The following is a 16,473-nucleotide window of genomic DNA, read 5'->3' as shown; positions in this document are numbered from 1 at the left end:
AGACTCCTCCAGCAATAGATCTCAGCCTTTCTCCAAAAGCTTCTTTGAAGTAGATGCTTATCAGATTCCTCCACCCCACCATCTCTGCTGGCTCCCTCTCTGTGAAGAAGGCTTTGAGTTGCTGACCTGGAGCATCTGTATCTTCACGCACAAACTACGTTAGCCAGACCTGCAAACAGTTCTTTGGACCTGTGGGGGCAAATGGCTTGTCTTAGATAGATCTTTTAAGTTAGCTCAATGGGATATTAATGTGATTTCTATTTATGAATAGGTATTGTTACAGAACCAGCAAAACCAAAGGAACTGGATTCACTACTGCTACAGTCCACTAAAACCTGAAGGATGAAACTGGGCATTTTTTCCTTTCTGAAGTCAAGGAATAAAATCTGTGAGTGAATTAGTTAGTGACACTGATTCTAGTAAAACACTTGCGGACTTCCTCAAAGCACTTTTCTTCTTGCAGTGAGTTTGTGTCCATTCCATATTGAATTGCTAAAACAGACTTGCAACCTGTCTGATATACTGTAAGGCAAATGAAGCTAAATTAAGTTATTGCTGCAAAACCAGAAAGCCATATAAGAGGGCATTGCTTCAAATTCTCCTCCTGCTTACACTGATGCAACTCCACTGTAGTATGTGGAGTTGCAGGAGAGTTTAAAAAAAAAAAGGCAAAAACATGTGGTTTGACTTCAATGCATAATAACTGCATTAAAAAACATTTTGCCAAAACAACCAAGAATTTTGACTGATGTCTTTCTCCCACCAAAGACAATTTACCCCTTTTTTGGCACACCCTACTGAGAATGCTTTCTAAGCAGAGTCCCCATTTGATTGTGCAAGGACTACCCAGAGCTGCTGTTACTGTATCTCCAGAAGGGGAGAAGGTGATACCGACCTTCCCTGGGACGCTTCATTTTCAGGCTGCCCAGGTGAGACACCCTCACACTGCCAGAGGGTCCAACCCAGTCTTGGGGTGGGAGTGCATAAGTGAGAGCAATGGAGCCTTTCAGTGAAGCTTTTCTACATTTCCAAGATTTGCTGCTAAGGTCGCACAGGATCACCATGGGACAAACACCCACGGTGGAGCGCTGGCTCCCACCAGAACAAACACCTTTTGTAGAGGTTGAACTTGGTCTGAACAGAGTAAGGGAAGGTGCAACCTTTCCTCAGCTGGGGACATCTGTGCAGGCATGTGGACACAGCCAGGAAAGTCTCTGCGTGTCCAGCAGTGTGCACGGGGACTGTGAGATGGTTGTTGACCTTCCTTTGATGCTCTGACTAACTTACTCCCTGTCACCTCCTCTCCAGTCATAAAGTTACAGAACACAGACTGGGACCAGATGAACGCGAGCTAGGGGACGAGATGAAGACAAGCAAGGGGAGGTCCACATGAAACCAATCCTTCATCTGAACACACGGTGTGGGTCGTGGGGTGGCCTGCCCGGAGCTCGGCGCCTGGCTGGCCCCGGTGGTGGGCAGACCCTCCGTGTTAAATTGGGCAGACCCTCCGTGTTAAATTGGGCAGATGCAGCTACAGGGTGGAGTTGGTGGGTGCGATGTCCTCGCACCGCAGCCGGTGCTGCCCTGGGGCGTCAGCCCAGCCATGTCAGCACCGCTGAGTCAAGGAGGGTGGGACGAGCCACACCTCCTGTCCCCCGCCACCAAAGCCGTGACGCTAACGAGCAAGCGTAGCAATGTGGCACAGACCAAAACGAGTTATGGCTCTGATCCCACCGTCTGACCCCAACGGGTGGACTCCCACACGGTGATCTCACTCTGTCGGCTTACTCACAGCTTCACAAGTAGCAGAGAAAGGTCACGTTCAGTTAAAACTGAAATGTGTTTTCTTACAGTTTTTCCCCCTTGGGCCAGATGCTGTAGCCCTGACATGGGCAAAGGTCCAACTGGAAATAATGAATGTAATTACCTTGTAGGCACCTTAGTGGAAAATATTGGTATAGTTAATTATACAGGAATGCAATGCTAACTAATTTCCCAGTGTTTAAAATACAAATATTAATGCTTTCTCCTTGGGGGTTTTGAGAAGATTAGTTATTGCTGCAGTCTAACAGAATTTATAAGTTTTGCAGCTATTGCAATTAGTTTAAGGAAACAATTTCCAATGCTGATTTTAATATCACTGGCTGATATTGTGCAGAACAGTGCTACGCTGCACAGAATCAGGCTTTTGAGTGCCTTTGCAAGAATGAGGTCTTTGGCCGTGGCCCTTTAAACATCCAAAACTTAGATTTTTTTCAAAGGATGTTTTAGGACCAAAAAGTGATTTTAGGATTCTCAAATTGAAGATAAGAAACTCACCCTTTGAATATCAGGAGAATTGAGGTCCTTGGAGACGGATACCCAAAACCTGGTACTTGGGTACCTTTTAAGAAATCCTGGCTAAATTGCCTGAGTGAAAATGCCATTGTCTTTCATTAAGGATCATAGGAAACCATGCAATAAACTCATAGCATGGACTGAGTGTGTACTGTAGCATTTGAATGCAAACCCAGGTATTTCCACAGTATTTCTGATTGACTTCCCAGCTATCAAACAAGGAGCCCGCTATTTCTATGTTAGTCTGCTGAAAAGGCCCCATTGCTCTCAGTCGGCAGCTGGCAGAGCCCCCTGTGAATAAACAAGCAAAAGCCACTAAATATGTTTTGCTTGCCTTGGTATCTGTTAACATCTCTGAACAATCCAGTGTGCCCTAGCAGATATCCATAGGCTGGAAAAACAAAAGGCCCCACTCCTTTCTCACACCTCTGCAAAAGGAGTCGAGAGGATTTACAAAAACATAAAACTGTCCTGAGATTTGCCTTATAGGTACCTGAGGGAGTTTTTCAGGAAAAAAAATGGGCAAAAAAAAAGGGAGACATCAGCACTTCAGGCATAGACCTTGCTGTTCAGTGAAAACCGTGCAATGCATTTTGCACCAGGCCACCTCTTCTGCCAGGAGCCGCAGCTGCAGGCAGCACCCGCAGGGCCCCGTGCTCCTGCCTGCACCGGCCCGGGCACCCAGGCTAGGGCAGGGAGCACGCCTGAAGCACGGAGACGGCGAGGGAAGAGGCAGGCACGATGCCCTGCCGGGGATCCCTGATGTGCAGGGGCCTAGACTTTTTCCATTGCTAAGGGAATTAGCAAGGCCAGCAATTAGGAGATCTAGCAAGGGAGCTTGGGGGACTCCTGCAGCACAAGCACAGCCTCCTGCTTCTGATTCAACAGCGAGCCAGGCCTGTCCACATGTCCTGCTGCAGCAACACGGATATTCGCTCCAGGCAGAGGGGAGGTCACTCATAAAAACTGCTTTTATCTAAATATTTTCTTTGAAAAATAAGCGCCATTGCCTCTGCTACTTTTCAGTTCTCTGCCTGTTTTGCTGCTACACAAGCCCAGACCTCGCCCCAGCCACCGCCAGGCAGCAAGGGCAGCGGGTAAAGGAGCACGGGCAGCCTGAGCCCAAGCTCACCCCGCACAAGGCACAGAGGCTTCTTACGCTAAACAGCAAGAAAGACAGATTAGTCACCACCTTGAGTTTTGAGTACACTTCCACATGCCAGCCGTACAGAAAAATTAAGGAAGCAGCTCCCCCAAAGGAAAATATAACCACCGTTCCTCTGAAAGCTGCCAGACAGGTAATTCAGCCAGCGGAGAAAATACAAATAGGACTGCACGCAGGCAGTGGGCAAACTCTGGTCCAGTTCAACACCACCCAGGTGTAGTGTTGCAAGCTGAGGACAGTCTCCATAAATCACAACACCACTCTCACGAGTGTCAGCATAGAATCTTTTAATACTTTACATAAAAAACTGCATACACAGTTCATAATTTTATGTAAACATCATATACATCTCAGTTTTTGCCATGTTAGTTTATTAAAAACAGAACCAGAAACAGTCTCAGTACCACTGTTGAGGGAAGAGGGGAAAAAAAGTAAACAAACATAAATCGATACATTTGTTCTCTGAACCAGAGAAACACAAGATTATTTTCACCTGGGTTGGCTACCCTGTGAAAATAAAGTTTTAAATAAACCTAGATTCTTTAAATCGCCCTGTAGTATTAATGTCTGATGTACACACTGCATAAGGAACAGTGCTTTCACCCATTTTTTCCAAGGCAAAAAGATACAGTGGTTTTATTCTGTCTTGTGTTGGAATCACAATTTAAAACAAGACCCAGATGAGGTTACTGAGTAAGAATGTTTCCAATGCTACAGTGTTGTATGCAGATGACAAGTGCATTGAGAGTGTAATTTAAAAAACAAAAATCCACCAAGTTGTGCAAAGTAATTTCTTTTGAAAACAAAACTTTTAAATAAGCCCAAATGAACATACTTGCAGAAGACAACATTAAAGGAAGGAGCAGGCACCAAGATCATAATATGGCAATATCATCCCTTTCCCCCTTGCTCACCCTGCCTCGGCTGTCAGGAGGAGGACGTCCAGCAAGGAGGACAGAGCAGTTCAGCTTTACTTTCCAGCCTGGTGGCTTCTGCAGCTGGAGTCAGTTCAAGGCTCGCGTTATCAGCAGGCATCAGTCACTCAGGGCAAGTTCCTTTGCACAACACAAGTCCCAGCTGCGCACCCCCTCCCCACCTCACTTTAAATAAAGCAGCCCCTGCACCACCCCGGTTTGCACAAGACAAAAAAAGGTAAGATATATACAGGCTTCGCTTGGGATGACCCCCCCCCTCCCAGTCTCAGTCTTCAGGGCACTAACTTCCACAGCAGGTCAGGCTCAGGCCAAAACATCTGCGGGAGAGGCGAGGATGCCGCAGGCAGCCCGGGAGAGGCAGCCCCCTTCCCCAGCCCGCCTGGGGGGAGGCACATGCAGGCAGGAGGCAGAAGTCCCTTGGAGCATCACAGCTCCACCACTCTCCTCTTGCAAAAGAGAGGAGGCTGGCTGGGAGCCGGGAGCAGCAGGTGGTGGGCAAAGGGGAAGAGCCAGGTGCAGTTTGCTCAGTCCAGTCTCAGCAGCTTTTTGTTGTTGAGAGTCTGCAATTAACTCACAGGGGCCGGTGGTGGGAAAAGGCTTCTCCCCACTTTATTCCCAATACTCAGGGCATGCAATCCCCCCCTCCCTCTGTCCCCACGGCTGAGCCAGCACAAGCCTTCTCAGCCAAGGCTAAGGGACCGTGCTCCCTCCCTCAGCCCCCACCCCGATTCATCACCAGCCCCCCACGGAGGGGACGGGCAGATGCCGTGTGCGTGCATAACCCGGCTCCTCTCCGCCTGCCAACAGGTGACCCAGGCGCTGTGCCCAGCGCCGCGCTCCGGCCGCGCCCTATAGGACTTTGCAGCAGTTGATGCAGCCGTTCTGGGTGCCGTAGCGCTTCTGCAAGGCCGCCCGGGTGGCGGTCTCGAAGACCTCCCGGACACCCTCCTTGGTCTTGGCCGAGCACTCCAGGTAGTCGTAGGCCTGGATGCGAATGGCCATAGCGCGGCCATCCTCGGTGCGCACCGGCTCCTGCTTCATGCGGGCCAGCTCGTTGCGCACATGCTCGTCGTTGCGCAGGTCTTTCTTGTTGGCCACCAGGATGATGGGGACATTGGGGCAGAAGTGCTTGACTTCGGGCACCCACTTCTCCGGGATGTTCTCCAGCGAGTCCGGGCTGTCCACAGAGAAGCACATGAGGATTACATCGGTGTCCGGGTAGGAGAGGGGTCGCAGGCGGTCATAGTCCTCCTGGCCAGCCGTGTCCCACAGGGCCAGCTCCACCTGCTTGCCATCCACCTCGATGTCGGCCACGTAGTTCTCGAAGACGGTGGGCACGTAGACCTCGGGGAACTCGTCCTTGCTGAAGACGATGAGGAGGCAGGTCTTACCACAGGCGCCGTCTCCCACCACCACCAGCTTCTTGCGGATGGCGGCCATGGCCAGGCTCGCCAAGCTGGCCTTGCCGTGCAGCAGGACGATGTCAGCGCCCTCCTCCCCACGGCCGCCGCCTCCCCCTTCCTCTCGCTTCTCACAGGGCACCGTGGCGAGCCGGGCCCGCGCAGGCAGGCGGGCGCCTCCTCCTTTCTCCCCGCACCGGCACCGGGCCTCCGTCCCCCGCCGCAGGGGAGCGCTACGGACGTGGGGAGCGCCGCCGGTCCCGCCCGGCTCGGCCCTTCGCTGGGGAACCGCCGCCGCTGCTGCCGCTGCCGCAAGCGGCCGCCCGCAGCCGCTATTTAAAGGCGCTCGCGACTTTCTTAATATAGCCGGCCAATGGGAAGGCAAGGAGTGAGGTCATCGCCGGCGGAGAGCGCCGCGATTGGCGGGGGGCCGCGGGCGGGAGGCGGAGGAGGAGGAGAAGGAGGAGGCGTGGGGGGGAGCGGGGCGCGAGTGGCGCCCGGCCCGCGGCGGGGCGGCGCGGGGGGACGGCGGGTGCTGCCGTTGCCGTTGCCCTGAGGGGCGGATCGCGGTGGCCGGGCCGGGCCGGGCCGGGCCGGGCCAGGCTGGGGCCGGTGGGTCCGGTGGTTGTGGGGTGGCTGGAGCCGGCTGGAGCTGGGCTGCGGGGCTGCGGGGCCGGTGGTTGTGAGGCGGCGGGGACGAGCAGGCCGGGCTGTGAGGCGAGCGAGGCCGGGCTGTGTGGCGGGCTCCGCCGGGGGCTCACGGCGCTCGGCCGGCAGCGGTGCCGCACCTCCGGAGGAGCCCGGGGCAGGTTTCCCCGGTCGCGCCTTGCCGCCGCCGGGGGGCCCTCAACCCCCGGCCCGGTTTGTGCCGCCCTCCCGGCCCCCGGGTGGCGGCTTTGCGGCAGGGCAGGGCAGGGCCGGTCCCTGCCGCCATCCCCGCCGCTCGGGATGAGCGGTCTTAAGAGGCTGGGCGGGCAACCGAGAAAAAAGAGAGGAAATCGCTGCGTCCCAGATGCAGTCTTTAAAGCCCAGGCAAAGTGGAACTGAGATTATTGCAGGCGATTAAATAAAACAAAAGCCTTCGCTGGGTATTACTGGAAAAACACAGGACTCAACCACTTCCCTTCCTTAAAGGAAAAAATTCATCATGTTTGAGTCTCCCTCCCACCAGGTTTTGGGTAAAAGGGAACAGAGGAATTATAAATGGGGACAAGTTGCAGGCTTGAACTGAAATGCCCTTTTGGTCTCAATTTACAGAGGTATCGGAAGTCACAGTAATGAAAAAATGAATGTGGAAAATGGGCGCAAAAGGCTGGAGTTTCAGATTGCTTGGAGGATAGGGTGTAAGTACCTTAACAAACAGATGGCTCACGCTGGGTGCGTTAATAAAGCTGTGCATTGTGAAGTCTCACACTGTGAAATTGTGGGTAGCGATTCGCTATGTCCCTGTTGCAGCTATCGCTGTTTAACTGGGTGTTCTCTCAAGCTTTTTCCCTGCAAACGTTTTCACCTAAATGATGTCCTGGGCTACTGCCTCTGAGGGTTGGATCCACAGTGTCCTCTTTTGCTAGCCAGCACTGGCGTTAGTGAACAGAACAAAATTGAGTGATTTGAACAATGTGATTGTTATTAAAAATTGCATTTTAAAATGTCCACTTGAAGACCAAATGCACCACTGAGTATATCAAATTGCCTGACAAGTTACTTGTGGTAGACTGTTACAGAAGTCTGTGTCGATAGGGCCAATGGTTCACTTATGGTTCACTTAATCCTAGACATTGAAATACAATTCATCTTCTGTGAGATTTTTGTAATTCCCATTTCTCCCTGTCAAAAGAGCATGTCCCTGGATGGTGATGGATGGATTTGTACCTTGATCTTACATAGTTTGTACAGCATATTTTACATGAACATAATAAATTCAGACTGATGTTTGAAAAAAAAAACAGAAATAAAGTGTAGTCATAGGCATCAGTGTTCTACACTACCTGTGGCCTTTTAACGGGGTAAATTTCTGATTTCCATTGTCCCTTTACATTTGTTGTCACTGCCCACAGTTTTAAATTCTTCATGAAACAAAAAAAAAAGTTACCTATGTGGAAGTCTTCCCCATGCTGGCATGTCCTGGCAATGGAGCATTGGCAGCTTGTGGCTGTTTTCTCTATAAATACAATCACAAGCATGTAGAGCCATTCTGATAGGCATTTAGAGTTAATCTGCTGTATGATGTCAGTCTTCTAAATACGTGTGCTGGTGTAAGTCTCCCGAAGCTCCTCGGCGATATTCAGCTGATGGTGGATTTTTCACTGGAGTTCAGAGCCACCTTGCGGCCACCCTGCCGCCGTGGGCGCCCACCATCCTCGCGGCTCCAAAGCTGGAAAGCTCCACCTCGGGTGGCAGCAGGAAAAGCTGCAAGTACTTTATAGATCACGAGAGGTGCTGCTTAAATACGCTTTTCAATCCGTTTTTATTTGACTTTTGGGTAGCATGAAGAATCATGCCTGGATATTTGGTTTTGTCTTTTCATGAGCGAAATACTTCATTAAATAGAAAAAAAGAATCATCCAAATGAGCAATTATGTTGATTGTCTCATCTGTGCTGGGCCATGAAAGGCAGGGAAATACGCAGCTTATTTATTTCAAAGCACAGGGCTCTGTCGTTCACCTGGGGTGCTGCTAGCAATTACCTGTGGGCCTCGGCGCAGAGAAAGCAAACTAAGTGGCCCACGTTCATACTCTTTAACTCTTCTAGACTTCCAAGCAGGGTGGCCTCATCCAAACTGTCTGCTGGTCCCAACTTCCAAGCTATGTCTAAGGGAATACTCTGCAAAGGTCCAACTAACCCAAATCAAACCCATAGCAGGGGCTCTTGCAACTGAGCAGCGCAGACAGAGTTCCAGCACCCACTCATGGTCTGAGCCCTAACTGTGTAATTTTTTAGTGAGGTCTGTTGTCTTCCACACAGTTACGCTGAAGCCAAAGGGCCTGATGTTTCTTCTCTCACCTTACAAGAAAGACTGCAGCAAAGTCTATGTAATTCCCTGACCTAGGGTTTCAAATGCTTTATATTTTGTTTCCCAGAGGCTTTATATCAGGAGGCCCAGCCCTGTGACTCACTTAGGCTGAGATCACGCTTATTTCACTGTCCTAGGGTAAACTCCAACGATGGACTCTAGAGGGAACATCTAAGTCACTGTGCTTACCACACATTTATACTTAAATGTGTAATACCTGGGACTTGATCATGCCCTGGGATTCATACTTAATGTAAATTTGCTGCATGGCACCTTTCTCCTGCAGTGGATTTAGCCCACAAATATCAGTGCGCTATAAGGTAGCTGCCCTGAGCTGTCTAAGTGGAAGTGAAGAGGCCTTTAATTTGTATTATCTTTTCAGTTACATATATTTGCTTCTCTTCTCTGGAGCATTCTTTCTTCAGCCCATACATGAAAGCATGAAGCGAGCTTGTTTCAAGAGCAGTGGAAATCAGGAGTAGAGTTGTACACAGGAATCCTTTTCTCTTCTTGCTTGGATTGATGTGTCAAGGAAAACGGGAATCTGACCAGCATCGCAGTGCTGCGAGTGCAGCAGAAAGAGGAAGAGCAGCAGTGCTGTAAATGAGCACAGTGGATAATGATCTGTGGAAGTGCTTAGGCTTCCTTCTTGGGGTGGTGACTGAGAGCAGAGGTGGAAAACCTGGAAAGAAAATAATGAAAACAGGCTCTGGGATGAGGTGGCTTTTTCCTCTCCTTTGGGAATTTTGTGCAGGACCGATTCTGTATTCAAGCATGGTGGTGGTCTGGAAGGCACCAGGGAGTGTAGTCAGTTCACATATTGTAGGGCTGAATTTGAACTTTATGTTATAATTTTTATATTTTCTGATCAAATTTGCATGATATGCTAAACCATACTTCTTTAAGCAAGCTGAAACTTCACTTCCAGTAACCCCTAAATGTGCACTCTCTAAGCAGAGCGTTAGTTCTGCTGCACCACATACATCTGTATGATTGATGAAGAAAGCATGAAGCAGGAGAAAGAAGACACCACTTCTTTGCTTTCATTGCTTGTGCTGGTGGTTTTTGAGATTAAAGCTCAGCCTTTTGTTTTTTACTTGATTTAATCCAATTGGCATTTTTTGTTGCTGAGAAGACAATTCCAGTCAGTTACTGGAGATTGTTTCCAGATTACATTCCCCCCCTGCTCTTCTTGCTGAACAGATTTTTCTAAAGGGCATGTCTGTAACTCAGATAATCTCTGTTCAAGTATAAATCTGTACCAAAAGTGTGAAAGCTCAGTGGGGAAGGTAATCTTTTTCCTTTTTGTCAATAAGTAGGCAAGTAACTACATTGCCTGCTGTGGCATAACATGCTGAGGGAGACGTATGTGCCAGTAATGGCATACTGAGTCCTGCACGCTGACTTGTACTGTAACGCTAGCAACAAGCATCCTGCAGTCCTCATGCAGGCAAAGCTGCTCAGTGAAGTAAGGAAAGCAAGAGCTAGCTAAATATGAGCAGTTTACAGGCTAGTGGGAAAAAGCTCAGAGTAGATGCGGGAGGACAGGCAGAAATGGTAAGTATCTGTCCCTTTAAGCTGCTAAGAGTTTCTGGCATATATAGGAGCCAGACCACTTGTTGCGTGTCACAGCAGGTCCATTGCTTTCCAGCATCCCTGAAGAAAAACAGAATTTAACTCTCAGATCTCCTTGTGATCAGTGCTCTCAGCAGAGAAGCCAGACTGATCTACCTAGAAACCAGAAGGCCAAGGCACAAAAGGAGAAGGTGAAAAAGACCTGTGTGTTTTCATACAGAGGTTTAGGCTAAGTACAGCGCACATAAAAGCACATCATCCCAAACAAGAAATGCCTTCATGATCCTAAAGAGCTGTATGGGACCCATTGCCGCTGCTCTTCCGGGGAATAAGTGGGACAAGTCAGAAGCCGATGACTTTAATTTTGTCAGGTTCCTGTGGCAAGACTATCAGATTCATAATTGAATAGGACTCAGGAAATACGGTCTGGCAGAGTAAAATTAGACCACCATAGAAAACTAAAGCAGCCTCAGGTCTCCAGCTGACTTCAAATTAAGCAAAAACAAGTTCCTCATCCTTAGGCTAAAATTTATAGACCTAAAAACCCTCATCTCAGTTGAAGAACTCTTCTGTAGCAGTATGAAATAAATGGGCTGACCACGCAACTATACTAATCAGCAGTTACGTATCTGCATCACTAATAATGCCTTTGGGAACAGTTCTCTCTGCAGAGACCAAATTAATCTACCTCCGGTTCCCTTTGTTCTCAGTTTTTAGTGGTTGCAGACACCTTGCAGTCTTTGTCTACCAGGAAAACTGAGACAGAGAGAGTAGAAATGACTTGTCCAATGCCAACAAGATAGCAGGGAATTCAGTCTTCATCTCTGGAGTTCAACAGAGTGTCCTTAACGCGGGACAGTTTTTTCTCTTTAGGGTCTCCAGGGGATAGACTTCATTTCACTACTTTGAGGATGATCAAACACTGGAAAAGGCTGCCCAGAGAGGCTCCATCTTTGGAGATATTCAAAACCCAGCTGGACACAGTCCTGAGCAGCCTGCTGTAGTTGGTCCTGCTCTGAGCAGGGCAGGGTGGACTAGATGATCCCATCTCATCTGTTCTTTGATTCTGCAATTCATTTCTCTACAATGCCTCAGCAGATCTGGAAAGGGGTGTCTTGAGGGTCTGTCTGGCAGCTCTACTGCTGTTTTACACTCTAATACTGTCAGCCCCTCACACAAAAGTAGTTTGGCACACTCAATACTGAAATGCTCACTCAGGATGAGTCTTTCGCAATAGGAACGAGGAAATTTCTGAAGTAAGCATGCTCTGATTTGTTAATGAATTGTGTAACTTCCACTTTATTGCCAGTAAAGTAGGTTTCTTTAAAAAACAATTATGTCATCAGGTTCTCTTTGTAGATTGGTTGGCTATATTAAGAAACATCGACCTATGCCTTTAAATACTGTGGTCATCATGATAGTCTTTGAAGAGTGGTGGTGAGTTCTCTCTGCAGGGGAACCAGTGACCTAAAGAAGCTGAGGCAGCAACAATCTTAGAAGAAACCAGTCTAATACTGAACATCAAGAACGAGAAGGTGGTTGATGCTGGAAATTACTACCCTGTAAGTCTAACAAACTTCTATCTCATATAAATTAACCATGAATATATGAAGACTGAGAACATTTTCTTAACTCCCACATGACAGCAGATCTATGACCAAAAGCAGCATGGACTTACACAGGATAGCTGTCGCCACTGGTAGAATTCTACTAGCAGACCATGGCAGGAAAAATGTAGTCAATAAAACTGATTTGGGTCCTTGTTCAGTACAGTGTTTTATACTCCATCCCACTCACAAAATTAAGTCATTCAATCTGGAAAATGAAATCTGTTATGGACTGAACACTGACCATAAATGGTGTCTGAGATGATAAAACAGAAATATAGGGCACTGCAGGAATCTTGGTTACATCCAGACTTGGCTTATACCTTCATTTTTTGATCTGTAATAATAGCCAAGAGCAAGGTACTCACCATTTCAGAAGATTCTGATACCAGAGAAATTAAAAGGGGAAAAAGATAGGGAATGAAAGTAAGACAAAAGTATGGAGAAAAAAAAAGGAGATAAGGGGAAGAATTCCAAACTAATGGGATTTCTCTCCTCTTCTCCTTCTACTCTCCACAAAACCTAAAAAAACCCCAAACCACCCAGCATGGGAGTAATCCATTTGTACATCATCTTGGTTTTCAAGGGATGGCTGCTCTCAGGAGAAAGCTAACTGTAGTCGGAGATGACCGCTGTGGCAAGACATGCCTCCTCTTCGCTCTGCGTCACGAACAGCTTCCAAAGTCCTACGAGCCAACTCTGTTTGACGCTTACACCACTGACACAGAGGTAGATGGGAAAGAGATGAAACTAATTCTCTTTGATGTGGCAGGGAAGAATGAATTCAGTTATCGAAATCTGCGCTCAGTGTTCTACAAGGACACCGACGTTATTTTAATGTGCTTCTCTGTGGACAGGCCTGACTCACAGCAAAACATCCTTGATTTTTGGGTTCCAGAAGTCAAACTGTTCTGCCCCACGGTACCTATTATTCTGGTGGCTACCAAGATAGAACTAAGGGGTGATGAAGGCATTAAGAAGAAACTCACTACTGCAGGCAACGAGCCAATTAACGCTACAGAAGGAAAAGCTTTAGCTGCCAGCATTGGGGCATATGCTTACCTGGAGTGTTCTGCCAAGACAAAAGAAGGTGTTGATACAGCCCTGGAGATTATTAGCCAATGTGCATTAAATGAGAAAAGGAGGAGAAAGAGGCACTACAGGCGCTGCCAAATTTTGTAAGAGGAGTGAACATTATTTTGTTGTTGGATTTCATGATGTGGAAAGGTAAGTAGATGTCTTTGTTGCTGTTGTGTGGGTGCTATAAGGGCTGCTTTTATGTTATAGGAGGAAAAAAAAAATCCCTTATGTCTGCCAAGTGTCACACTTGCAAAGTTGGATTGCTTTTTTTCTCCACCTCCAAAACAGGCTGAAAAGCACTATTCCAGATTCGAGTTGAGTACTGGTCTTGAGAAATGGAAATGACCAAGCTCCATACAGTTCTCCACAGAGGGAGATACACACAGACTAGGAGAGGAACCTAAAACAGAACTACTGGGACAAGCACAAGAACCTGTTGTTTGGTGAATCTAATCCTGGCTTCCTGGCTGCAAGGCTTAGTGGCAAGCAGCTGCGCTGACAAGGTTTCCTAGTACACACTGCCTTCCATCCACTTCCTTGAAGGATGTCCTTAGGGAAGGGTGTCACCACACACACACACACACACACACACACACGTATCCAATAGTCTGCTGTGCTAATAGCAGTGGGTTTCTGATGACTGGCAGAACAGGTCTGACTTTCTCTAGGATTCATTCGTTGAGCTGGCCTGGGCATGGTTCCATAAATGCATCAGGAATGCAATGTGCAGCATAGGGTACACTGAAGGAAGTGCTATCTCCACCTCTTCTTCAGGCACAGGCAAATGAACTGAGGTAAAACAGCCTGGCTCTGGGGTAGGGTAATCCAGTTCTTGATAGAAGCCCTACCTTAAAAGGAGAGAAGTAAAAAGATCAGACTTCAGTTTCTAAACCTCTTTGTCCTTATGGTCTGAATGTATCTTAAATCTTTCTGTCTTTCCTTAGCACTTGCAGGCAGAACACATGAAGTAAAGGGAATGCCAACAACCACGCTCTCAGGTTTGCAAGTCATTAACAATCTGGAAAGAGACTGAGACATGCTGTCGACCTAAGCAGAAAATCTCAGAGAGGCACAGAGATGGACCAAAATGGAAAGACTTTGGGTGCATCTCCATGCTCCTCCCTTCTCTGAAGCACTGATTGCTGGCAGCCCAAGGAACTGAGTTATGGACTGACATTAAAGGTGCAAGTCTGGGAGCAGGCAAATAATGTGACTGCAGGATTTGAAGGCACATGCTGTAAATCAGTAAGCGGACAGAGAAATGTTTTAAGGTAAACCCCTTCTGATCCCGACGTAAAGGTACAGGGCTAACCGAGCATGCCTGTCATGAGCTAGGAGAACATGGAAGTCTATTGCTTTCTTTTGCTGACTTCCTTGGTGGTGGTTTCATCACTCTGGCAGCTTGGTTACAGTTTCCCAAGGGGAAACAAAATGAGAGTAAACACAAATTTCTAAACTCATTTCACCACCTGGAGCTGTACACTTAGCAAACTAGATTTTCCAGGTGAGAGACCTAGTAAAATGCACACTTGAGATTTTTTCTTACCCATTCTTCCCACCGGTATATGTCTATTGATGGTACCATGGGTAGAAATACTGGGGTTGGCCAAGTATTTATTATTGGATGGGTTGCTGATTTCATTCTACGTCACTTCTTAGTAGCAGTTTTGAAGTCCACAATCACACTGTGGCATAATAACAAATGCTTCAAGGATGACACTTCACATTTCCAAAGATACCTTTCTTCCAAGAATCTCTGAGCACTTTTCAACATGAATTACCAACCCACCTCTTGGTGATAAGTAGGTGTTATTTTCATTTCCAAAACTGAGAAACTTAAACTGCTACCTAAAGTAATCATGAACCATCTACTTCTTGGAGCTTTTTCTTGACTTATTTTCCAAGCCCTTTCCCTTTTCCCTCCTGGACCATTCTGAGCCTCAATTTCCTCTCCTCTCTGTCTATAATAATCCCCTCGATGCAACCTGATATTGTACCCAAACTTTAAAACTCTTCTCCCCCTGCAACTTGGATGTGAGTGTGTGCTGTGCATAAGTGCTCTCCTGATTCAGGTAACAGCATACATTAGTGCATTTCAAAGAGCTGTATTTATGTAGATAGGTTTAAATTGTTATTTCCATTTTATATGTGTATGTGTGGGTGGGGAGGATTAGACTGCAGATAAGTTAAAGAACACAGGTGTCTCAGGTGCCTCTGATGTGGGGTACTGAATCGGAGAGAGGCAGTTTTGCAAAGGCGCTAAGCACTTATTGCTCCCACTACTTGGAAAGTTCAGACCACTTTGGCGAATCTGAGGTTACACTGCCTGTTGCTTAGGAGGACACTGGTCAGTGTATTGACTGCCGTCTGTTTTCAGTCTAAATAAACAAGTATTTTCCTCCAGAAGCGTGCTTTGTTCAAGATAAGGGTAACTGGTTTCACTCCCAGTAGTCGCTGTACCTATCTCTGAATTAAACTGTTGTTACACTGATCTTGGTTTCTATTTCTTAACATTAACCTTTTTATTGTTTTTATGTGAAATAAAAAGTTGGCAATCTATTTCCACTGTATACTCCTCTGCAACTGGAAAAGAGAAATCTGTGGGAGGATTTTCATCATCCTTTTGCTAAAGCTGTATAAATTCTCTTTTTGCCACTTTTGTCAAAAAATCCAAATGCTCTTCCTCTGTATCTGTCTCAGAGCACTTTTGCAAGAGCAGGTTACTATGTGGCTGTTCAAGAAATCCGTTGGACAATTGTCCATGTTTTAGGGCATCTGGCTCCCATGAGAAATCCACAGACTGGATAGTTTCCTTTTTTTGTATTTTAGCATCGGCCTGTGATTCAGAAAGAAGGGGATAGAGCCCAGTCAGGATATTAGCCTAAGACATATGTATCTGGGGTTGCTTCTCTATTCCACCGCAAACTACAGTCCGTACGACCGTACAGAAGGGACTGTGCACGTCTGCACCGCAAAGTAGCTGGAAGGAAGCGGTCCCCCCGTAGCGGCGTGGAGCTCGGCAGGTGCTGCTTCATCCTTCCCATTTACGGTTGTGTCTTCAGGAGCCCCTGCAGCCTGCAGCGCACATACGCCCGCTGGCCGATCTGAGGCTTCCTACCCCCAGGCCTGCTGGGATGGTGGCTGCGCTCGTGCACGTGAAGAGCTCAGATACTAGCCGTGGGAGAGCTAGGAAGTCTGTATGAGACTGACGCTGGGAAAGTGATACATTCCCGTATCTTAAACCCAGAACAAAAATCAATAGTGATGAATCCATATAGAAGCAAACTGCCAGCAGTCGATATCCAGGCTAGACTTGAGCCAGAAGTGCTATCCTCTAATACAAGTCTTTCTTCCAGTGTT

The 16,473-nt window shown here is 47.6% G+C and overlaps 2 protein-coding genes across 3 annotated transcripts; one reads left to right on the top strand and one right to left on the bottom strand.

Annotated features, from left to right (window-relative positions):
- Window positions 1-3,772: 3,772 nt before the first annotated feature.
- On the bottom strand, window positions 3,773-6,148 carry RHOB (ras homolog family member B). Its single transcript, XM_009467307.2, has one exon. The coding sequence runs from the start codon at window positions 5,875-5,877 to the stop codon at window positions 5,287-5,289; it is 591 nt and encodes a 196-aa protein (XP_009465582.1). The 5' UTR covers window positions 5,878-6,148; the 3' UTR covers window positions 3,773-5,286.
- Window positions 6,149-11,854: 5,706 nt separating this feature from the next.
- On the top strand, window positions 11,855-15,584 carry LOC104014639 (ras-like GTP-binding protein RHO). 2 transcript variants are annotated; one of them, XM_009467306.2, is made up of 3 exons: window positions 11,855-11,988; window positions 12,620-13,260; window positions 14,058-15,584. In XM_009467306.2, the coding sequence occupies exon 2, from the start codon at window positions 12,622-12,624 to the stop codon at window positions 13,213-13,215; it is 594 nt and encodes a 197-aa protein (XP_009465581.1). In that variant the 5' UTR covers window positions 11,855-11,988; window positions 12,620-12,621; the 3' UTR covers window positions 13,216-13,260; window positions 14,058-15,584. The 2 variants fall into 2 exon arrangements, with proteins under 2 accessions (XP_009465581.1, XP_087631324.1); XM_087775198.1 differs by having other exon boundaries at window positions 11,883-11,988; window positions 12,580-13,260.
- The last annotated feature ends 889 nt before the right edge of the window (window positions 15,585-16,473 follow it).

This window comes from Nipponia nippon, unplaced genomic scaffold, assembly GCF_047370975.1.
Source record: "Nipponia nippon isolate SJK-2023a ecotype South Korea unplaced genomic scaffold, ASM4737097v1 scaffold_4, whole genome shotgun sequence".
In the NCBI taxonomy this organism is placed as follows: Eukaryota; Metazoa; Chordata; class Aves; order Pelecaniformes; family Threskiornithidae; genus Nipponia; species Nipponia nippon.
This window is presented reverse-complemented; position numbering and strand designations above follow the sequence as displayed.